Source organism: Hippopotamus amphibius, chromosome 3 (genome assembly GCF_030028045.1).
Source record: "Hippopotamus amphibius kiboko isolate mHipAmp2 chromosome 3, mHipAmp2.hap2, whole genome shotgun sequence".
NCBI lineage: Eukaryota > Metazoa > Chordata > Mammalia > Artiodactyla > Hippopotamidae > Hippopotamus > Hippopotamus amphibius.
The window spans coordinates 125,158,804-125,180,639 of record NC_080188.1 but is presented as its reverse complement, the minus strand read 5'-3'; the positions used below and the strand labels follow the sequence as shown (position 1 = coordinate 125,180,639).

Below are 21,836 nucleotides of genomic sequence, written 5' to 3'. Positions count from 1 at the left end.
TGTTTTACATATGGTTTGCACTGTACACGAATTGCAGCCATGTGAGGTCTGTCTCAGCCAAAACCAGGGGACCGGCGCCGTAGCAATCTCCCGCCAACACGCTTCCGGGAGCCGCGCGCTATCCCATCCGACCTCTGCTCCAGCGAGCTCAGGAAGTTCCAGCACCTTCGCGTTTCCGCTGCTCCCAGCTGTCCAACAGGATCGAGCGGAGCAGCCCCGGAAGTGACACCGCTGGAGTCGGGCCTCTTTCCGGTTCCGGCTTTGCGAGAGGGCGCTGCGTCGACATGAAGCTGCTCACCCACAACTTGCTGAGCTCGCATGTGCGGGGGGTGGGGCCCCGTGGCTTCCCCCTGCGCCTCCAGGTACCGGCCGCGGGCGACCTCGGGCCCCTCTCCCCGGGGCGGGGGTGGCTCCGGCCCCTGCCCAACTGAATCTCTCTGCCTCTCAGGCCACCGAGGTTCGCGTCAGCCCTGTGGAGTTCAACCCCGAGTTCGTGGCGCGTATGATACCCAAAGTGGAGTGGGCGGCGCTTCTGGAGGCGGCAGAGAACGTGAGGACCCTCCCTCCCTCGCGTGCACACCTTGGGGGGGGCGGTCTCACCGCAGCCCTTTACACCAGGCCAGGGAGCCTGGCCTCAGGGCGAATGTCAGGGATGCCCAGGGATGATTTAGGCCTCTCGCCCACAGTTGCATCTGATCGAGGTGCCCAAAGAGCCGATTCAGGGATATGAACATGATGAGAAGTTTCTCAGAAAGATGCACCACCTTCTGCTGGAGGTGAGAACCGGCCCATCACTTGCGTCTTGGCCATACACCCACACCTGGAGGCTGCCAGTGCTCAGCTCTGTTCCCCTCTTCCTGCAGGTGGATGTGTTGGAGGGCACCCTGCAGTGCCCAGAGTCGGGACGTCTATTCCCCATCAGCCGTGGGATCCCTAACATGCTGCTGAGTGACGAGGAAACTGAGACTTAAAACCGTGCCAGGCCCCCGTTTTTCATTCTACGACCGTGTGTACCTTTGTTTACATGTATCCTGTTTGCTAGTTCCGTCCTGTGTATCCCCAACCCCTGGCCCAGTGACACACTGGACACAGTGTTCTTGAGCTCGATATTATATTTTTTTTCTCATTAAAGGTTCAAAACCAAAAGCGGTTTCTTTTTGCAGCAAATATACATTAAAATAGAGTCTCTGTACAGCCAAGGGCTCTGGGCCCTGGCTTGCCCCATGTCCCTGCGCCTCCCTGGCCAAACCCAAAAATAAATATAGTGTTATTGCTCTGCAGGGCATAGAGGCAGTGCTCTCCCTATCCCCCTGAGGAGGCTGGGTGGGAGCTGATGGGGGGGGCCCTGGCCACCCCAGGGGTCCAGGGGCTGGAGCCTGCTTGGAGTTATTGCTTCAAGGGGGGGCAGTAATGCCCAATGCAAATGATGAGGAGAGGAGCGAAGGGAGCAGGGGCCTTTGCTCTCCAAATACCCCTCTGTTCTGGAGAGGAAGTCGGATTAAGCAGCAGCAAAAGCATCACCCACTGGGAGACTGTGACCTCCACTCCCTTCCCTCCCTGAGATCAGGCTTCTACCCCCCCCCCCCACCAGTCCCCTGCAGCCCCCTATGGCTTCCGCAAGGCCCCCTACACCCTGGGGGCACGTTATGGCTTGCAAGGGGCAGCACTGTGCCCAGAGCCTGGGCATGCACATTCCCAGCTTCTAACACCCCCAGGAGGGGGGAGGTGAGGGCGTAGGGCCTGCTCCCAGGGGCTGATGGTGTTCCCCTGGCCCTGCCAGCAGGCTGTGGCACCGACCAGACCCCAGCTCTGCCCCCTTTGGGCTGACCCCGTGCTGGGCGGGTCCTGCCAGCACCCCCACCCGTGCCCACCCCTTGCCTCAGTCCATCATGGCCTCGAGCATCTCCAAGAACAGCTTGTGCATGGGCACCTTGCCCTCCAGCTTCACCCCATAGAAATGGGCCAGCACTTTGCCCGCCGTCTGGCGAAGGAGCGGTAGAGTGAGCAGCAGCCTGCCTGCCCGCCTCCGCTCAGCACCCCCTCCGGGGCCTGCCCGGCCCGCTTCATACTCCAGCAGGGCCTCATGGAGAGCTTCCCGCAGCTGCTCCACAGCCTCAGCGTCTTCAATGTGCACAGAGTCTGCAAGGAGGGGAGAGAGAGTTGTTGATGGGGGCCGTCCCCAGAAAGAGCAGAGCCACACCTGCCTCGGCACTGCTGGATGGGGCCCGAGCAGCAGCCGGAGAAGGATGAAGGATGTGCTGAAGCACCGCTCATGGCTCCTGCCCAAGAGCCAGGGCCCACCCTTTCTTCCTCAGCTATGGCCACCTCCTGTCCCCATCACCTTCCCTCCCACTAAATGGTTCACCTTTCCACGAAGTATGGGCACTAGGGCTCAAAATCCTACGTGCAGTTCCTGGACCTGCAGTTGCCTGACTTTGTGACATTCAACAAGTCATTGTTCTTCCCTAAGCCTGTTTTCCTTGTCTGCAAAATGGGACTGTGCCACCGTCAGAATCAAAAAAAACAGAGGGCCTTATGGAAGGACCTTGTCAGTATCTGCCCAGACTCACCTGAATTGGCGAGGGCCAGCGCTTTCAGCAAAACATACTCCTCGCGCTCCAGCCGCAGGGCCTGCAATCGCCGCACCAGTTGCAGCAGAGCGGCCCCCAATTCCCCCAGGCCAGCTGCTCGAGCCCCCTCTTCATCCAGGACCAGGTCCTCAGCGAAGGCCAGCTCATCCTGCAGTGGCAGTGAGCGCTGGGCCACACCCAACACCAGTACCTCCATCCACACACTCTGCAGTACTGACATCTGGTCAGACAGCGACAGTGACGAGAAGCCTGGAGGGCAGAGGGGAGTAGAGCTGGCTGAGCAAGTGCACCAGAGCCCGGCGTGGCCTGGCCCACCCAGGGAAGCCCCACATCGCCTGGGCCCTTTACCTGGGATGCTCTTGGCCCAGCTAATGGTGACCACGATCTCTCGGTCAAAGAGGTCACAGAGGGTAGCCACGGCTGGGAGGTGTCCATCAGGGCCTGCTGGGTCGGGCATGGCATACAGCTTCTCAGGCTCAACCACCAGCAGGTGGGACACCAGTGCATTCACCGGGGCTGCAGTGATAGTTGGAAGAGGCACTCGAATTCATCACCTTGCCAGCCCTTCGGGGTCAAGCATCTTCCCAGAGTCAATCCCCCTGTGGCCTTCCTCAATAGTCACTGGCCAGCCAGGCTCAGACACCTCTCTCCAGGAAGGGCTGCACTATCTCCCAGGGAAAGCGGTCTGTTTCTGGACAGGTTCTGAGTGTTAGAAAACCTTCCCTGCTCCCAGCTGTACTGCTCGAGGCCTGACACAGAAAAAGGTATTTTTGTAAATACTCCTTGGGGGAAATGAGCAGATGAAGACATGAAGGGGAGATTTGGGTCGCAGTGCACAAGATAACTACTATCCCAGGTGAATGACATCACACAGGCCTCCCATCCTAGCCCTACCCCAACCCCAGAACCCCCAAGGACACCACTGCGCTCTCACCTGTCTTCCGAGGGCCTCCAGCTACTGCCAGGGGGCCAGCAGGGAAGGGGCCTGGGAAGGGCAGTGGGTCCACCTCTGGCCGCCGCTTGTACTTCTGTCGCCCACCCCGGACACGGTCCAGACGTACCCCTTGAAGTATAAGATAGAGCTGTGCCCGTGGGCTGGGGCTGGCCTGCTTTGCAGAGCCCACCTGCCCAGCCCACTCCGCCAGAACCTCCCAGGGCTCACTGAGCCCAACCCCATGCACTCAGCCCCCCAGCCTCGCCCAGGCGCCCACCAACGCTCACCCTCCTTGAGCATGCCCACCCGCAGGCACTTGGTGAAGCGACAGGCCTGGCAGGCCTTGCGTCTCCGCTTAGTGATCTCGCACTCGTTGGAGGCTGGACAGCTGTACTCGATGCTCCCTGCGAGGAAGAGGCAGGGCTCCAGTGGCGGCCTCCTGGGGCCCGGAGGGGGCCGAGCAGACAGGAGAGCCCTGACTCACCCCAGGCAAGCACAGGTCTGGGGAGAGCAGGAGTGCCGTGAATGGGGCAGGGAAGCCCAGGCACTGAGGGGAAAGGCTGCTGGGCTGGGGGCCCTCCTGGCCTGGGCAAGGGAGGGGCTGGGATGAGGGGAGTCAGGCTGCATCTGGCCCAAGCCTCTTGTCGAGTCACATCTCTGGGCTGTGCTGCCCTCATCTGCTCCCATCAAGGGCCACAATGGCCTCCACGTGGCTAGACCCAGCAGTCAATTCTCGTCCTTACGTTATTTGGCCTAAAGGAGCATCTAATGCTGTTGATCCCTCCTAGGAACAAACACTTTTCCTCTTTTGCTTCTAGGACACCGCACTCCAGGTTCTCCTCCCGCCTCATTGCCACTTTGTGGTGTCTGTGCCTCAGCCCATGCCCCTTCCATTGAAGACCCCCAGGGCGGCCCTCCGACCTGTCTCCACTGACCCACTCCCATGGTGACAACCTCACCCAGTCGTGGGCTTTCACATCTGTATCTCTGGCCTAGACCTGCCTGAACTCTATACACATATCCCACTGCCTCCTTTTGCATGTCCAGAAGACACTACAAACTTAACCTGTCCTAGGTGGAGCCCCTGACCTACCCCTCCAAAACCTGCAACCCCATGTGTGCAGCTGCTCAAGCAGTAATCGAGGAGACATTTTCAATTCCTCTCACACAGCCAATGCAACCTACTGACAGATCCTGGTGGGCTTTACCTCCTAATATGCCCAGAAGCCCACCCCTTCTGCCCCTGGCAACTGCTTCTACCCTTGACCAGAGTCACTGTCACCTCCCCTCCTGCTCTGTCTTTGTCTCCTTAGGTTACTGTCAACACAGAGGCATCCTGTTAAACCTAAGACAGGGAATTCCCTGGCGGTCCAGTGGTTAGGACTCCACGCGTTCTCTGCCAAGGGACCGGGTTCGATCCCTGGTCCAGGAACTAAGATCCCACAAGGCAAAAAAAAAAAAAAAAAAGAAAGAAAAACTAAGACAGATCCCATCCCTCCCCTGCTCAAAACCCTCCAGGTGAACCCCTGGTCCTCACCACCTTTCTGACCTCATCCCTCTTTGCACTCTGCCCAGCTCTGTTGACCACCTCGGTGTTCCTCAAACAGGCGCCGCCTCAGGGCGCACGCCTCCCTTACTGCCTCCAGGTCTCTGCCCCCTGAGGAGGCCTTCCCAGCTGCTGGGTGAGAGTGCCAAAGGCCCCTCAGCAGACACCTCCGGTCGCTTGTCCCTGCTTTACGGTTTCTCGTCAGCTCTTAGCACCATCTAATATGCTACATGTGTACCTATTCATCTTCTTTGCTGTCTACCCACTTTAGTGCCACCTCCACGAAGGCCAGGACTGTCTCCAGTGCTAGGAACAGGGTCTGGCTGAGCGAATGCATGGTGGCCCTCCCAGCCTCTCGGGGCTACCACAGGACTGAATGACACAACTGGCCAACACGCTCACAGTGCATTTCTCCTCGCAGCCTGCTTTCTCCTACACCCTATCCGGGCTTCTTCAGCTCATGACACCTCCTCAGGGAGGCCCTCCAGAGTCCCAGACCCAGCCAGGTTCCCTGGCGCACACCCTGCTCCTCACCCTCCAGCACTTACCACAGCTGTACTCTAACAATTGTGTGCAGTTCACTGTTTCCTCTCTCTCCCCTCTGCTGGAATATAAACTGCTTGAGGACAGGAGCGATCCTGCCTTAGTCCCCGCTATGCCCCCACCCCTGGAACAGTGGCCGGGACAGCAGAGCACAAGTTTGTGAACAGCAAGGATCCTGGAGGCTGCCACTTACCAGCTGTGTGACCTTGGGCAAGTCCCACTCCTAAGCCCTTGAACCCGCAGTTTTCCCATCTGTAAAACTGGGATGATTACAAACTACTTCTTACAAAGGTGAGTTGTGAGAACTAAATGGGATAATCAAGGTAAGATGTTTAGCACGGCTCACAGCACCTAAATGCTCAATAAATGGTCACTATTTATGGCTAGGGCTCAATTAATATTTGTCAACAGAGAACGAAGCATTCCAGGGTGGGCAGGAGACACCTGGACCTGGACCTAGACCTGTTGGCTCAGGTCTTGAGGGCCAGAAGAGAGCACAGAGCTTTTAGACCAGCGGGTCTCGGCCAAGTCAAAACTTCCTAGAATGTCACAATCTGTTGTGAGGCATCTGTCCAAAGTTCAGTTATTAGTAATAAGCAGAGGCAACAGTCTGGCCTTTACGAGCTTAGCTCTGGACCTCAATCGACCCAAGTTCAAATCTTGTTTCTGCCATTTTCTACCTGTAGGACCTGAAGAACGTTCTGAAAACCTCTCTGGGCCTCAGTTATAATACTGCTGGCACCTTAGAGATTGCCATGGGGGTTACTGAGGGCATAAACCTATTAGGACACAGTGCCTGGCACTCCTGAAACGTTCTCAAAAAGTCTACGTGTTATAACCCCAAAGTAACCAATGGTTTATATAAAAATATACGTAATGGGCACATCCCAAATAATGCTTATTACATCACCATCTTGCTGCCTCATATTTTGATATGCTTTCCTGAGTGAGAAAAATTAAGCACTCTTGGCAGGGATGCCTAATAGTCTTTGTAAAGTTAGGTGCTGAAATATGACATAGCCACTCTCAGTTACCCATAAAAACCTACCTTGTGCTGGTGCTGCTTTAGGGAAATCAACACAAAAGGGGGCATGTTTTCTGCTAGTGGGGGGGCAGCAGCTGCCAGAAGCCAGAATAAAGTTTAGGAGCCAGCAGAGGCTGCTTCGAATTTTTCAGAGCTGCTGTGGAAGGTACACTGGGCCTAGAGTACACAGAAACCTAGGAGGCATCCTGAGTCCCACTCTCACATCCCACATCCAATCCATCAACACATCCTGGTGGCTTTATTTAACTCTTAAGAAAAAGAGCATTCCTAGGAGGTAGGAGGGCCTGGAAACTCTAGGCTGCTAACCCCAAGTGGTACCATGGCAGCCTGGGGGCCTACTGCCACCCAGCAGTGCACCAGCTGGGTAGCGCCAGGCCCGGAGAGCAAAGGGCACAGGAGTGTAGTGGGGGCTCACCCTGGATGGTCCTCTTGAAGAAGGCTTTGCAGGCCTCACAGGATGCCACACCATAGTGGTAGCCGGAGGCCACATCCCCACAGACCAGGCAGAGGCGTTTGGGCAGGGAGCTGAGCACCAGCTTCCCACCACCCTGCTCGCCAGGCCCAGCCCCCTCCCCATCCTCCTCCTCCTTGTGGCCTGGGAGGCAGCGGGTGGGAGCTGGGCCAGGGGCCAGGGCCACGGGGGGCTCGGTCTCAGTCTCCGAGGAACCCTTTGGGCTGTCAGGGCTGGCCGGCTCTGCCTTGATGTAGAGAGGCTCAATGCCCACCACCTGGCTGGACATGGCTCTGGTCACCTGCGGGAAGAGACCACAGGGAGGTGCTGGGATGGGGGATGGAGACACCCTGTCACCCTGGTTGCCCAACCCCGGGCCTGGGGCCAGGCTTCCAGGCTCAGCAAGGGGGTTGGGGGGTGAACAGAGTCCAAGGAAGGAAGGAAGGCTGCCCAGGAAGAAGGCCCCCCCAGCTGTTGCCATGGAAACAGTCTCCAGAGCCTCCAGGGCCAGTAACTGACAGCAGGTCTCCCACTTGGGAACCTGCAGGAAGCCTGGAAACCCCCTACTCCTACCCAGGCCAAGGAACAGGGTAACCTTAGCGCCCAAGCAACCTTCAACCCCATCTGGAATCCCCAGCCAGGAGTGGGATACCTCTCAATTTTCTCCAGATGCTGGAGATCTCAGCGATCTCCCCCATACCTGGGTATCCTCCATTCAAGAGTGAAAGTAAACTGAGGCACACAAACCCAAGGGCAGTTGATGTGCTCACACATGCGTGCTTACACTCTCACACAGCCACTCATCTGGGTCTTCAGGTGTCCTCACCTGCACACACACGCTCACATGCTCACACACGATCACTCTGCTGGGCAGGTTCACACTCACACATGGCCTTTCCCAAACCCCATATCTCACTCACGCTCCCATCTGCCTTCGCACACTCCTCCTGAAATGCACACCCCATAACAAAGGCTCATAATCACACTCTTGCTCACACTCAAGGCTCATAATCACACTCTCGCTCACAATACTCTTACACACTCACCATGCCCCCACACTCACACACACAGGCACAGACCCTTGTGGAAATACATTCGGAGAGTCTCACACCTGACACATCGCCCCCTCCAGCCCCAGGCACACCAGCGGGCGCGGCTCCACCTCCTTGCACTCCCTCCAGCACATTCATTCTCACACTCCTGCTGCCGCAGAGTCCTCCACCACGGGGCGCCCCGCCCCCCCGCCCCCACCTGCGCACACCTACGGGAAGTTGCCTAAAGTTGCTGCGCCTTCCCTCCCCCTCCGCCCGCGGGGGACCTCTATCAGGTTATCAGGAAGTAATGGGGGAGCGCCAAGGAGGAGGAAGTTCTCCCCTGCCAGTACGATGACCTTTGACCCAGAGAGGAGGGTGGCCCTAGGCCCCTTCGAGCGCCCCCACGTGGTCTTCAAAGCCCCTTCCCCGATTGGGAACCCTTCCCATCTTCCACCCTGACCCGCCCCTGGGACTTCGGCATACTCCAGGTGCCGGATTGAACCCTGCCCTGGGACTGGATCCGAAGCCCAAGCCCGACCCTGGCCAGGACCTGCAGCCCGAGTCAGAGATGGCCCCAGTCTCAGGCCGGCGCTCTAAGACCTGGACGCCAGATCCCGCCCGGACCCTGACCCCGTCTGGCTTTCGACCGGGTCCCGACCGTGACCCGGGCCGGACCCCGCCTGTAGCCCGCCCCCCGCCCGCCTCCCTGCCGTGCTCGCACATGGCCCCCGCGCCCCGCCCGCCCACCCACCCTCCAGCGGCGCTCCCCTCCGCCCCCGGACCTGGGGCTCCGGCAGGGCCGGCGGGCAGGCATGGGGGCCGAGCGGCCCGGAGTGCCGGGGTGAGCCGGGGGCCGCGGGCGGCCCCACCTCCGCCGCCTCCTCGGGCCGCGCCGCCCCGCCGCGCCGCGTCCCCTCACTCGGCGGCGCCGCCGGCGGCTTGTAGGACACAAAAGGACATCGCGGCCGCTTCCTACTCCGCTTCCTCCAGCTGACAGCGGGGGCGGGGCTGGCAGTGCGCATGCAAAGCAGGGGGCGGGGCCAGCGCCCTATGCTAATCAGGCAAGTGGGGAGGGCAGCGCCTGCGCGTCGGGACGTGCGGGGCGGAGCCGGCGAAGCCAGGGAACGGCCCTTCATGAAGGTCCCCGCCCCGCCGCCGCCAAGCCACAGCGGCGCACTTGCTTGCGTAAGCGGCCGCTGAGGGGGCGTGGCCAGAGAAAACTCGGAGACTCTCCGGGAGGTGGGGCCAGGAGCGTTCTTACGTAAAGGAGGCGGGGCGCGCAGTGAGCGAGAGGAATGGGAGAGGTCTTTCAGTGGCCGCCGCTGTGGGGCCGGGAGACAAAATACACATGTAAACGAGAGGGCGGGACAAGCGCAGAGGCTAGCGTCTCTGTCTATGCACGGGGGGCGGAGCCTAGCAGAAGGGCATTAGAAGGGAGGTGCTGCCTCTTTCCCTTTTCCCCCTTACCCCAAGATAACATAATCGGGGCACTTGGACCGCACACCCAATATCCCCACAAAGCTGCAGAATCGGAGTGGGAGAGGCCGACCTAACGGATGCAAGAAGCCCTGGATTTCGAGTCCCGGGAAGGAGGAGCCGATAGGGCCCGAACCGAGAACGCTCAAGGTCACTGCGGTGACCGAGTGAAGGTCACAGGGAAAGGCGGGGCCACATGCGTCCGCCTCACGCGGGCAGCCACGCATTGACTCACGGACCATGTACAGACTCTTTTTTATTTCTCTAGGGCTCAAATTCCACGTGGATAGGGTCGGGCTAGGATCTGGGGACCGGACAGGGACCATTGCTGGAGTCGGGCGGTCACTCGAGCCCGAGGCGGTGCTCTCAGATCACCAAGACTTACAGCCTCTTGTTCCGGCGCCTTTTGAGCCCCTCGATGTATCGCTGCAGCTGCTTGGTCAGGAAATGGTCCCTGCCGATCTCCGATCGGTAACCTGAAGGGCAGAGCTCCACTCAGGGCAGTGAGCAGGGGCATGGCCTCCCCAGCAGCCAGTCTATGTTCCTTTGGGGAACTTTGGATCTCCAGGGTACTGGGACCTCTCGGTTTTGTTTGTTTCGAATGGCCAAGTCATAGACCTGTGCTCCAAACGGATGGGCGATTCAGAGCAGGATGGGGGTGTTGAAGTCGAGGATGGATGAGGAAGGCAAGTTTACAGAGGATGTTGCCGGCCTAAATTAGGTCAGCAGGAAGCTTTTGGGACACCTCTTGGACCACCCATTCTAAGCCGTTAGCACTCCCCACCCCACCCCAACTTTCATAAGGTAAGCAGGGCAAACCAAGGAAGTTTACTCAAATAATCCACTGTCCAAAGGCTCCTCACAGCACCCAGGGAGGGGCCAAAGCCACACAAAGGCTATCCCTCCCAATGGGCAAGTGGAGAAATGGCCTTAGAAAAGCCACATCAGGTTGAGAAGAGGCTGCACTGAGGCTAGAGCCCAGGCCCCTGACAGTCACCCCATCTCTCCCCATCGGGTCTCCTTGTGCCCAGTCTCCTCAATTACTTTTCGTGGTGCTTCTGGAATATTTGTGGGTTGTAAGGGAGTCTGACAAGGCAGACACATTCTGAAACCCCACCCCCAATGGCCCAAGCCCTGCAAAATCCCCCAGGGTCTCTTGTGGGAGCTGGGGGGTGGGGAGTGGGGACGCTCACTCCGGAGGGCTTTGGTGAGGATTTCCAGAGCTTCCTTCTCCATGAGTTCAGTCAGGGGCAGGGGCAGCTGGGGAGGCAGCAAGAGACTCAGATGTACAAGGGACCCAGCTCTGCCCACAGCTGAAATGCCCCCACCTGCTCCCTCCAGCCCCAAGACCCCCAACCGACCTGCCTGCTCCTCCACCCTACAAAACACCCCCACCCTCTCACCCCTTGCCTATCTCCCCCCCTCCATTAAACTCCCCAGTCTCCTTGGGTGCCTCCAACCCTGCTCTGCTGCTCCACCCAGTAGGCTCGATGGGGTCTGTGCTTCGAGATATTGAGCGATGACACTGAGGAAGACTTTTCTGGGAGAAGAGAAAAAAGGGATCAGTCATCTGCAGACTGCTGTTACTTCCCGGGAGCAGAGGAGATGTACGGGTAGGCATGTGAAGGGGGGTGGCCTTCAGAGACCAGCTCCAGGTGCCACTTTAGTGGGAAACAGTATGGGACAATGGCTTAAAGCCTGGGCTTTGTTGTTCCACCCTCCAGGGTTACAGTTCTGACTGACCCACTTTTTGAGACTTCAGGCTAATGACTGACTTTCTGACCCTCAAGTTCTTCATCTGTACGAGGGGATACTAAGAATGGCCCCTATGGAGCTTGTGAAGTTTAAACGTGATCATGCAAGGGAAGCCCAGTGCCTGGCACCACAGCAAGGGCTCAGTAAATGGCAGTTGTTATATTGTTATCTGTTCCAATTCCCTGATGAAGGGCTGGAGAGCAGAAGTGGTGGGGAGAAGGGGGAGGCATGTCCCAAAAAGCGCACAGCACAATGTAGGAAGTAAATACTTAAAAATCGTAACCAATGACTTAATGAATTAAAGATAGGCACCTCCTCAAACAGCGCAAATCCACAGAAAAGGCATTAACTACCTCCTTTCAACTATCCGGGTGATTCCCTTAAAAGCACAGATCGTGCCGCGCTGCCTTTGCGCATTTTCCAGGACGTCTCTATGGCCCCAGGATCTTGTACCACGCCTGCCCGGTAGGGGGCGTTCCTAGAATGTCTGGTTGATTCAAAGCGTGAACGATTAGCTTTGTCGCCTCTTCCAGAGAATCCGAAAACCTTGAGTCCTACAGTTTCCCCCCATTTTACAGCAATAGAAACTGAGGCTCTGGCCAGCCGCCTACCCTGTGGGCGCCCACAGCCCGGTGAAGCCACACTGACCGTCGTCGGTCTTGGAATCGTCCTCCTGTATACAGCCTCCCAGGGAGCTGCCGCGGCGCATCTCCAGCTTCATCAAGGTGTGCTCGTCCAGCTCCTCTGGCTTGAAACTGTCCTTGTCCTCTCCGTCATCCGATTCTTGCCAGCCACCGTCCGAGTCATGGCCAGCCTTCTTCTGGTTGTACGACCGGCGAGTCTTGCTGCTGCCGTCCAGTTCCGAGTCCTCGTGGACAGTGGGGAGCGGCACGTTCAGCTTCGGCTGCGACAGAGTGGCCGTGGTCCACAGGTTCCGGATGTCTTGCGGGCCCGACTTGCCTGAGCCACGGTGGCCCGAAGACTTGGCCAACGCCTGTGGGCCACATACAACGAGGGAAGCCAAGGGTCGTGGGGAATTGGGGAGGGAAGGAAGAGCAGGCTCAGGGCGGGGATCCAGAGCCCAACCAAGGCCGAGACTCCGTTGCGGGGATGGGGATGGGAGGGGGTGATTGTTGGGAGCTGCCCTGAGCCAGGGCTGAGTGAGAGGATAGCCAGGGGGCTAGGTGAGACCTAGGATGAGTCTGGGGGCTGACAGGGTGACAAGGACCAGGAAAACATTACTTCGAAAGGCTTTTCCTCCATAGTTCTGCCCCAACGGACCCAGTCGCCACAGGCCTCGGGGCGAAGAGGAGAGGGTCACGCACCAGGAAGGGGGAGGGGCAGGGTCCCGTCCGGAATGACGATGGGGGTCTCGCGAGAGGAGAGTTCAAGCTACAGCCCTCCACGCTAGACGCCATTACGTCTCCCATCCCTACCCCCATAGCTGTACTGAGAAGGGACGCACCGCCCATCTTGGCAGATTCCCATGCCAGACCCTACCCGTAACCTCCAGGCAGAGACACCTGTCCAAGCACAGCCAAGAGTGCCGCGCCTTGACCGACGGGAGCAGTGGCGGGGCGGCGGGGGGGCGGGGAGGGTTCGGCCTGGAGGTCCTGGGGGGTCCTGACTTGCCCCGGAGGTGCCCCGACGTCGATGCAAGCACTCGCACACCCTCTCGCGTCCCCGGAGCTGCACGCCCGCAGCGGTGCAGACTGTTTCCGTTTATTAATGCAGGCTTTGAGGCATAGTCGTGAGGTGTTGTGATGTTGTGAGGGACAGGCCCAGACGGGACAGCGAGACAGAAAGCCTTGGGGGTCTGGAAATGGATGAAGTGAGGAGAGGGCCAGGAGCAGGGGGTGGCAGACAAGCAACCTGTAGCCTCCTCCCCAGGTTTCAGTCCGCTCGGTCGAGAGAGGGCTCTTTGGTCAAACAAGCAGAGCATGCCAGGGAGAGAGCAAGAACGAAGCCCTTCGAGAGGCCCGGGCCGGGGTTCTGCCCTTACGCGGGCACTCCTTTGTCCCGGGGGCGCCCTGGGCCGCGGGGCCGCGCGGGCTTCCTGGGGGGGTTGAGGGGGTGGCGGCGACCCCTTGGCGCGCGGGGCAGCGCGCAGCCGCGCTCGCTCTGCGTGTCCGAGGACTCGTCGATGAAGGCCAGGTTCTCGCTGGGGTAGTCCAGCGCGGAGGCCGTGGGCGGGGTGGGCGGCGTGGGCGGGGAGGGCGGCTCCGTCTTCTCCCGGGCCGCAGGGGAGAGGGGCCTGCTGGCGGGCTGCGCTGCGCACGGCGGCGGCGGCGGAGGCGGGGGTGGCCGCTCCTTTTCCGGCGGCGGTGGTGCGGTGGGCCCGACTCGCTGGGTCACCCGCGCGGTCACCGTGCCGGTCCAGCTGGCGGCCTGCGCCGTGAGGCCGCCCATCTGCGCGGGGAGGAAAGGCAGTCCTCGACCCGGGGTCCTCGACCGTCTCCGCAACCCCGGGAACCTGCCCCTTCAATCGGGTATTGCCACTTTTTTCCTCCTGGTCCTCCTGCCTCAGGAGTGGGAAAAGGCTGGAGGAGGGAAAAGCTCGTCACCCAGCCACATGCTCTCCCCTCCTCCATCTGCCTAAGTGCCCTCTACTCCAGAAGAAAAGGCCGGGGTTTATTTCAGCTCTCCCTCCCGTGCCCCCAGAGACCTTTGCGCCTCCACCCGCTCCACGGCCGAGCGCGAGGAGTGGGGTTACGAAATACAATAATAAATAAAAATACAACAACAAATAAAATTTTAGTATAATTATGTCCCATGCAATATTTGGGACATATTTATACTCAAATATTATTTGTAACATCCGAAATTCACACTCAACTGGGCTTCCCTCATCTTTATTTGCTGAATCTGGTAACCTTATCCATGAGAGTAGAGATGGAGGCACCTGTAGACCTGTCCGAATTTATCCCTTTGTTCCCGGCCGGTGCACCCTGGGGGTCCCTCAGTCCCTGCCTTGGGGAGCCCACACCCTGGAAGGCAGGCAGGCACGTCAACCTGCCTCTGGAGAACAGCGCGTCAGCGCCAGGGCGCAGGCGCGGCGACGACGCAGGGGCGCCTACCTCTGCCCGAGTGCGGCGGGACACTACTCGCAGCCAGTTCCCGATGGTGGTGAGCACTGAAGCGAAGTAGGCCAGGCCGAGCAGGATCCAGAACCACACCAGCGGCTGGTAGGCTGCAGAGTTCTGGTTGGGGCTGGCGCCTGGGACGCCACCGGGGAGGGCAGAAAGAAGTTGCTGGTGAGGCATGCCTTGAACCTGTGAGCCTCTGGTTCACTGCCCTTCTTCCCAACTCCTTGAGAGGATCCACCCTCCCCAGGGCAATGGGTATGAGCTAGAGTGCGTGAATGGATGCAAGAAGGTGAGTGGGAGTGACTTGAAGGTATGCAAGAGAAAGTGGGGATGCTCACGTGCAAGAATGTGAGCGTGTGTATGAGGGGTGCATGTGTACAAGAATGTGGCACGTGTGAAGGGGTCACTTAATACGTGTGCAGGCGGGTACAGGCATGCGAAAATGTAAGTTGGCATGACGTGTTGCATCCCTGCAAAAATGTGAGGATGCATTCCGCGAGTGGAGGTAGGGTTTGGAGCGAGCCCCCTGTGGAATTTGGAGGGAGAAGCAACATTGCAGACCTGGGCAGGAGCAAAGTGAGTAGGGAAGTGCAACCCAAGAAAGGTGACCTCACCGGCCACATAGTCCCCGAAGCCCACCGTGGTGAGCGTCACCACGACGAAGTATATGGCCTCCAGCTTGCTCCAGCCTTCCACATAGCAGAACACGAACGTGGGCGTGAGGACAAAGAGCAGGCAGCCGATGAGCAGGAAGAGCACCGCGGATAGAATTCGCACCAGCCCTGGGGGCACGTGCCACTTCTGCAGGAAGGGGCAGTAAGCAGGGCCGAGGAGTCACCAAAACCTCCAACTCTTACTACACCCCACAACCCTCTTCTGGGAGCTCCCGTCCGAGGTTCGCGCCATTCAGGCGACCCCGCTCACGTGCCGGGCGGATATGTAGGGAAGGACATCCCCAGGCCAACGTAAGGGAGCGCGGGGTGTGGAGCAGCTCACCAGGAAGATGGCTTCGATGTGACCGATGCCGCGGCGTAGGGAGGAGCCCAGCCGGTCCCCGACCCCTGCCAGCAGTATGCCAAACAGCGGGATCCCCACCAGTGCATAAAAGATGCAGAAGAGGCGCCCGGCATCTGTGCGCAGGGCCGCGTTGCCATAGCCTGGGCAGAGGGGCCGTGCAGCAGGTCTAGGGTCTGCCTGGCACCCCCCTACCTCCCCCTGCGCCTTCCCCCATGGGAAAGCCCAGCCACCCCTTGCCTCCCCACACATGCCCAGTCCCCTCCCCCACCGATGGTTGTGATGATGGTGCCTGAGAAAAAGAAGGCGCTGCCCAGGTCCCAGGCTGAGTGGTTGCTGTTACTGGTTGAGTTGGTGTCAGGGTTTGCACCCCCTCCCAGGGCATCAGCCACCTCCTGCAGGACAAGGCGCAGAAGGAGGAACCTCAGTCCTTCCCTCCTGTCCTGGCCAACCCTCTGGCCCTCCAGTCTCCAAGGTGGTTCCCTCCTCACCCCTCCCAGCTCTCCCCTGACCTCTGGTCTCCCTGAAGGCAGTCCCTTAGAGCAGACATTGCAAATTGGAGGGCCCAATTTTGTTTGACCAGCACATTGTTTTAGAGACCAAAGTTACTGCCCCTTAATTTCACATAAAAGATTTCCAGTTTTACAGTGGTCAGGAGCACAGACTCTGGGACCAGACCGCCTGGGTTCAAATCTTGGTGCTATGTGAAGTTGAGCTGTGCATCTATTTCCGCAGCTATCAGCTGGGCTCAGTGATAATAGTACCTACCTCATAGAGTTATTGTTAAAGCACTCACAACAAGGCAAGCACTGTGTGCTTAAATCAGTCCCCATGTAGAGACCAAGCCCAGTGAGTTCCAACTTTCCACAGACCCCACCACTCCCACTGCCCGTTTGGACGCTGAGTTTGAGTCCCTTGCCTTCGAAAATCTGATGAAAGTTAGGGCCCCTCCCTCCAGAAAGGTTCACATACCAACAAATTTTGCATCCAATTTTAGGAGGGTCATGGACACACAAACCCCTGCCCACTCTGCTGAAGTCCGAACCAAACCCGGTGCTACATAATAGGTGCTCAATAAATGATTAAATTAATGAAATGGTCATGTGTCTGCCTCTCTTGCCAGCCAATCTGCCTTCCTCAGAGGCGGAGTCTGTGTTTTGAGAGTCCCTGCCCTAAGTGATGGAGGTCAGAGCATAAAGAGGGGGGGTGCAGAGGGGCACAGAGCCAAGACGCACAGGCAGTGGTGTGAGGGAGGTCATAAACCACCTTCTTTGTCTCTGACTGCAAATCCTCATTAGCAAGACACATTCCAAGTTAATTTTCCTGAAGTGACTGCCCCAAATCTCTGTAGCTCCCTGCTTTCTGCAGAATAGAGTCCAAACTCCCTAGCCCAGCCTGTAAGCCCCTTCTCAATCTGGTCCCAACCTCCCTTTCCCCAGTCTTCTCTCCTGGGACTCCCATTTTGGAACTGAAGTTACAGTGACCATATCCCCAGATTTTCTGAGATGATTCCATTTTTTTAATAAAGCCAAGAAGTGAAATGTATGATTAAAAGTGATTTAATTTTATTTTGCAGCACTTTTCCAATAAATTCACTACTCAGGGGAAAAAAATCCTTTGTCATTCTGTCTGTTCTAATTTTTGCTTCAAATGACTAGGCATCTGTTAAATCTGAGAACTGCAAAACACTCTGAGCTTTCCAGCTTCCATGCCTTTGCCCATGCTGTTCCTCTGCCTGGGAGTCTCTTGCAACCCAATCACACATTTCTAAAGTCTACCCATCTCACCTGCTTTGCTTCAATTACCAGCTCTTCCCGAAGGCCCCCAGCATCTCCCTCCTTGCTCCCAGCACCTAGCCCAGGGCCCAGCATACAACAGGCATTTAACAAAGAAGGAAGTAAGGAAAGCTCCCTTTCTACTAAATCCTACAGTGAACTTTCCATGGATTTGTCCCTTCACCTAGATGTAACATACTCTAGGGTAGAGCCTGCATCCTCCACCCCAATATCAATTTCCCTGCTCACCCTATGGTGTACAGCACAGCACCTAGCACACAGTAGGTGCATACTTGCTGCATAATTATGGAAGAGAAATAAAGCAGCTGTTGCCTGCCTTGCTTGGTTCTACCCTTCCTTTTCTTCTTTTCCTTTTCGTTTTTTTTTTTTTTAATCCAGGAAAAAAGCAATTCCTTTGTGAAGATAAAATAGGTCAGATTCCCTCCCTCCTCCGGCCCTGTGGTCTGGCCAGACAGTCTCCTACCCAGGCCTCTCGGAGCCTTGCTGGGTATTCTGGAGGTGTCAGAGACAATGTCAAGCTGCCTATGTCCTGGTCCCACCCCACCTTCGTCTCTGCTCCAGGTCGTGCCACCTTTGGAATCAGCTGGAACACTGAGGTTCCATGCTGATGGCTCCTCCCTCCAAAAGAACAGGCAGGAAAGAGGGGTGTTTTTCGATGCAATAATAATCATTAATGTGTGAAAGTTAAATGTTAGTTTAAAAAAAAATATGACAGTGGCTCAGAAATCAGAGAGAGAGCAGCGGAGGTGCTTGCCTGACAGTAGCCCAGAAGGCTGCAGCCCACACTTTCTTTAGTCACTGGTCCAAAACTGGCCCCATCCCTGACTTGCCCTCCCTCTAACCCCCACATCATAAGCATGTGTCCTGGTGGGAAGGTGTGTTCAACCTGGCACCCATGACAGCATGGACTGGCTTAGGGGATCCTGGAACCCTCCGAAATGATCGGTACATGTTTATACATGCACTTTTCTGGAGGTAGGTAGTGGGGAAGTGTTCACAGTGTTCTTGGGTTTCTCTGAGGCATCTGTGACTCCAAAGAAGCATAGGAACTAGTGTAGGGTTGCCAGATTTAGCAAATAAAAATACCGCCAGGGACATATTTATATTTTAAAAGTATTCATTCTTTAGCTGAAATTTACATTTAACTGGTTGCTCCAGACTTCATCTGGCAACCCAAAACCAGTGACTTAGACCTGAGAAAATGTACCACATCTCATCTGTTACAGCCATTTATTCATTTTTTCCTTCATGCGTTCCTTCATTCAGCCACCATCACACCCTGAAGGAGGCATTTTAGAAGGAGAATCCAAAGGCAGGCCCAGCAAGGAACACAAATGCCCCCCTGGCCGCCACACTGAAAACACAGAGACCTGGATCCCAGCCTGTCCTGTACCCCCCAGCGGCACCCTGCCTTCAGGGGTGCGGGTCTGGAAGCAGCACTCCAGCCCAGGGTCCCAGTGGCATGCAGCAAATATCAGGGGGTCATGGGTGACTGCTGAAGGGGCTCTCCCCCACCCACGCACCTTGATGAAGAGCCCCAGGTCCTGGTCGCTCACACATGGATGGGCCCTCAGGAACTTCTCTCGGACCTCCCCCAGCTCCCTTTGGGCCTGCTGCTCATGGGGCTGCTCCAGGGCCTGGAACACCAGGGCACCGGACACCAAGTAGAGCAGGACCAGAGCCAGCAGTGCCAGTAGTGTGGTGCTGCGCATGGCGCGCCCAGGGGCCCGGCCAATTCCACTGCCCGCTTGGGGAGGCCGGGCAGGGGGCTCCTGGGGAGCTGCAGTCACTGCGGGCAGAACCAGGGATGCTGGGATCAATAACCTAGCCTGACACCCCTACACCCTCCTTCTCCAACCCCTACACACCCAAAGGTCCTTGGAGCCCCCAGCCCTACTACCCATAGATGTCCTCTCCTCACATCCCTCTGGCCAGACACTTGGTACCAGGACACACCCAGTCCCCCCACCCATATCCTCTCCCTTACCTCCACTGCCCGGCCCTCAGCCCCTGTCCGGGGACTCCAGGGTGTGAGAAGATAACAGAGAACCGGATAGGGAAAGGAAGGAGAGTGAAAGGGGGAGAGACTGAGGCTGCCGAGGGAGAGGCGGGGCAAAAGAGGAAATGCTGGGGGCCTGGAGGGGGCGTGGGGAACCCGCCTTCCAGCTGGAGTCTGAGGGGGCGCAGAGGACCGCGCAGGGCGGGGACGGGCATGGCGGGTCCCGGCTCGTCCGCCGAGGCTGCGGCAGCATCTTCGCGGCTTCTCCCTCCCCTCCTGCCTCTCCTTGCTCCGCTTCTAGACGCGATGGGCCGGTGGGGAGCCTCCAGGGCCCCCCAGCGTCCCACTGGGCTTTCGAGGAACCCTGGGGCGGGTCTCAGTCGCTGCGCAGAGGCGAGGCAGGGCGGAGGGGAAGGGAGGGTAGCGGGTTCCGGGAAGGAGCGGGATGGGGGCGACCAGGGCCGGACCAGTGCAGCATCCCCCGGGACAGCTGTCAACCCCCGGGACAGCGGGCGGCGGCTCCCACGCGCACCCACGCGGGCACAAAGACCCGCGCGCCCACGCTCCACCCTGCGGCTCCAGGCGGCCCCGTCGCCCAGGCTGCACGCACACACCCCACCTGCACACTCCCCGGACTCACGGGCACACCAGACCCTCAGGACCGTGCGCGCCGGGCCAAGGCCCCCAGAGGGCCCACACGCACGTGTGCACACACTCACAGACACACACACCCAGCCTGCGGGGCCACCGCGCAGCGCCCGCAGCCCAGACACCGCACACCCGCCCCTCGCTCCCACCGCCTCTCCGCGTCCTCACGCCGACGCCTCTGAGCGTGACGGGCGGCGGCGGGACGCGCGGCCGCGGGACTCCGGGAGGCGCCCACGCGCGGGAGGTGGGCGCCTCTGCCGGCCGATCGCCCCCTGCGCGCCCCGGACCCCCGGGGCTCGGCCTGCGCCCCGCGCCGGCCCACACTCCCTCCCGCGCCCGCGCGCCCGCCCGCTCCGCCCGGCACTCACTGTCGGCCCCGCTGCGGCTGCGGCTGCGGCGGCGGCCCCGGCTCCCGCGCGGCCTCGGCGGTGCCGGCTGGGCCGCGGAGGCGGCGGCGGCAGGGGCGGAGCGGGCGGCCGCCGGTGCTGGGACCCCCCTCCCGCAGCCAGAAGCCCCCCTCCTTCCGCGTTTAACCCCTCCAGCGCCGCGCTTCCCTCGGTGCCTCGCCCTCGCCTCCGGCGCCGCTCTCCGCAGCCCCTTACCTGCGGCTGCCCAGCCCCCCAATCCCGGCCCGGCCCGGGAGATGAGTGGCGGAGGAGCCCGAGAGGGGTCGCCGCTGGGTCAGGCCTGGAGGCTCAACCTGGGGTCCTGGTACTGCCCTGCTGGCCAGCCAGCGTGGCCGACGGCACGGCCCCGACTTGGACATCAGCCGGCTCACCTCTCCGGACAGGCTCCACTCTAATCTACCAGCATCTTACAGGCCCACTACCAGATGGGAAGGGCCCTCAGCTCCCCGCCCCGAAGGACAGCCTGGCCCTTGGGCTCTGCACTCATGAGGGAGGAGACCCCAGGGAACAAAGGGGTGGGGAATCCACTGAGGCAACTGTGGACTTGGCCCTGGTAGGGTTGGGGCCAAGCTCTGGGAAATTAAGCTGGGGCACCTCCTGCCCCTACTCCTGTATCCCCATCGCTTGTCCCTCACTTCCATGCCCATCCCAGCCTGGAACTGGTGCCAGCACTCCCTCCCCCACTGTCTGAACAGCAGGGCCCTGGTAGGTCCTGGAACTCAGCTCCCCTCTGCTCTTAGCCACTTTACAACTCATCTTGCAAAAGACCCTCTTCTTGCCTGTGGTCCTCAGCCGTCACTTGAGTCACTTGGGTGGTTTTAAGCATGGGCCCTAAGGCTCACCACCCCCTACCAGTAGAGGGCCTAGACAGGTTACCAGATTCTCCCAGCCTCCCAGTCCCCTTACAGAAAAGGGATGACTAATTATCACCTCAGGATGCTGTTCTGAGCATTAAAGAGGTCAGTATTTGTAAATGCTCAAAACAGAGCCTGGCACTCACAATTAAGTGCCCTATAAATGTTAGCAATTTTCCTTACAACAAAAAGTGATTGTCCAGCTTCGAGCTGAGTATCTGGGCCTCAGATGCCCTCTCTCGAGGCCTTGAGGCCTGGAGCTCAGGATGGTCCCAGGTGAAGGGTTTCAAGGCAGGCTCAGTGCTAGCCCCTGGGAACTCTGAGGAGCTGCAACAAATGGCCACATACATGGGCAGGAGACAGATCCTCTGATAAATGTCTCCCGGCCACAGAACAGATGACAGATCTGTAAGGGCTGTGATGGCAGAGGGCAGTGACTGCACTGTTAGGGACAGTCAGGGAGGGGGCCCCGCAGGCCCACCAGGCAGACTCCGTGGGGGCAGCCCACCCACCTGGCCAAATCCACACCTGCTAGGGAGACGGGGGCTGCTCGGTTACTGGCCAGCTCCTCTACAGGCCTTGGCCTAACTCCTGGACATGAAGGCAAGGTTGGGCATAATGACAGCGGAAATAGGGTCTCTAGAAACCCCGATCCAC

At 58.8% G+C, this 21,836-nt stretch overlaps 4 protein-coding genes across 4 annotated transcripts; 1 reads left to right on the top strand and 3 right to left on the bottom strand.

The window, feature by feature from the left end:
- Positions 1 to 210: 210 nt before the first annotated feature.
- TRMT112 (tRNA methyltransferase activator subunit 11-2) lies at positions 211 to 1,146 on the top strand. The gene is made up of 4 exons (XM_057727278.1): positions 211 to 362; positions 449 to 550; positions 687 to 776; positions 864 to 1,146. Exons 1-4 carry the CDS (start codon positions 285 to 287, stop codon positions 969 to 971), a joined length of 378 nt encoding a protein of 125 aa, XP_057583261.1. The 5' UTR covers positions 211 to 284; the 3' UTR covers positions 972 to 1,146.
- An 87-nt stretch (positions 1,147 to 1,233) lies between these two features.
- ESRRA (estrogen related receptor alpha) lies at positions 1,234 to 9,138 on the bottom strand. Its single transcript, XM_057727275.1, has 7 exons — positions 8,927 to 9,138; positions 7,075 to 7,411; positions 3,813 to 3,929; positions 3,526 to 3,654; positions 2,940 to 3,107; positions 2,571 to 2,840; positions 1,234 to 2,139 (listed from the first exon to the last, which is right to left on the bottom strand). The coding sequence occupies exons 2-7, from the start codon at positions 7,397 to 7,399 to the stop codon at positions 1,880 to 1,882; spliced, it is 1,269 nt and encodes a 422-aa protein (XP_057583258.1). The 5' UTR covers positions 7,400 to 7,411; positions 8,927 to 9,138; the 3' UTR covers positions 1,234 to 1,879.
- An 863-nt stretch (positions 9,139 to 10,001) lies between these two features.
- On the bottom strand, positions 10,002 to 12,638 carry CATSPERZ (catsper channel auxiliary subunit zeta). The gene is made up of 5 exons (XM_057729473.1): positions 12,618 to 12,638; positions 12,024 to 12,369; positions 11,081 to 11,160; positions 10,814 to 10,880; positions 10,002 to 10,096 (listed from the first exon to the last, which is right to left on the bottom strand). The coding sequence occupies exons 1-5, from the start codon at positions 12,636 to 12,638 to the stop codon at positions 10,002 to 10,004; spliced, it is 609 nt and encodes a 202-aa protein (XP_057585456.1).
- Positions 12,639 to 13,373: 735 nt separating this feature from the next.
- KCNK4 (potassium two pore domain channel subfamily K member 4) lies at positions 13,374 to 18,998 on the bottom strand. Its single transcript, XM_057728876.1, has 6 exons — positions 18,795 to 18,998; positions 15,747 to 15,870; positions 15,458 to 15,618; positions 15,076 to 15,262; positions 14,453 to 14,592; positions 13,374 to 13,784 (listed from the first exon to the last, which is right to left on the bottom strand). The coding sequence occupies exons 1-6, from the start codon at positions 18,981 to 18,983 to the stop codon at positions 13,374 to 13,376; spliced, it is 1,212 nt and encodes a 403-aa protein (XP_057584859.1). The 5' UTR covers positions 18,984 to 18,998.
- Between the last annotated feature and the right edge of the window lie 2,838 nt (positions 18,999 to 21,836).

Bases quoted from the DNA above. Each gene is read 5' to 3' on its own strand.
- CATSPERZ (XM_057729473.1), bottom strand. From the start codon at position 12,638: ATGGAGGAAAAGCCTTTCGAA. The intron at 12,370-12,617 runs GTAATGTTTTCC...TGTGGCCCACAG, and splicing joins TGGAGGAAAAGCCTTTCGAA to GCGTTGGCCAAGTCTTCGGG. The intron at 10,881-11,080 runs GTTGGAGGCACC...CTGCCTCCCCAG, and splicing joins GGGTGGAGCAGCAGAGCAGG to CTGCCCCTGCCCCTGACTGA.
- KCNK4 (XM_057728876.1), bottom strand. From the start codon at position 18,983: ATGCGCAGCACCACACTACTGGCACTGCTGGCTCTGGTCCTGCTCTAC. The intron at 15,263-15,457 runs GTGAGCTGCTCC...CCCTTCCTGCAG, and splicing joins ACATCGAAGCCATCTTCCTG to AAGTGGCACGTGCCCCCAGG. The intron at 14,593-15,075 runs GTGAGGTCACCT...GTGGCGTCCCAG, and splicing joins CTTCGGGGACTATGTGGCCG to GCGCCAGCCCCAACCAGAAC.
- ESRRA (XM_057727275.1), bottom strand. From the start codon at position 7,399: ATGTCCAGCCAGGTGGTGGGCATTGAGCCTCTCTACATCAAGGCAGAG. The intron at 2,841-2,939 runs GTAAAGGGCCCA...TCTGCCCTCCAG, and splicing joins CTGGGCCAAGAGCATCCCAG to GCTTCTCGTCACTGTCGCTG. The intron at 2,140-2,570 runs GTGAGTCTGGGC...CCCTCCTTGCAG, and splicing joins GCTGGCCCTCGCCAATTCAG to ACTCTGTGCACATTGAAGAC.
- TRMT112 (XM_057727278.1), top strand. From the start codon at position 285: ATGAAGCTGCTCACCCACAACTTGCTGAGCTCGCATGTGCGGGGGGTG. The intron at 363-448 runs GTACCGGCCGCG...TCTGCCTCTCAG, and splicing joins GCTTCCCCCTGCGCCTCCAG to GCCACCGAGGTTCGCGTCAG. The intron at 777-863 runs GTGAGAACCGGC...CTCTTCCTGCAG, and splicing joins TGCACCACCTTCTGCTGGAG to GTGGATGTGTTGGAGGGCAC.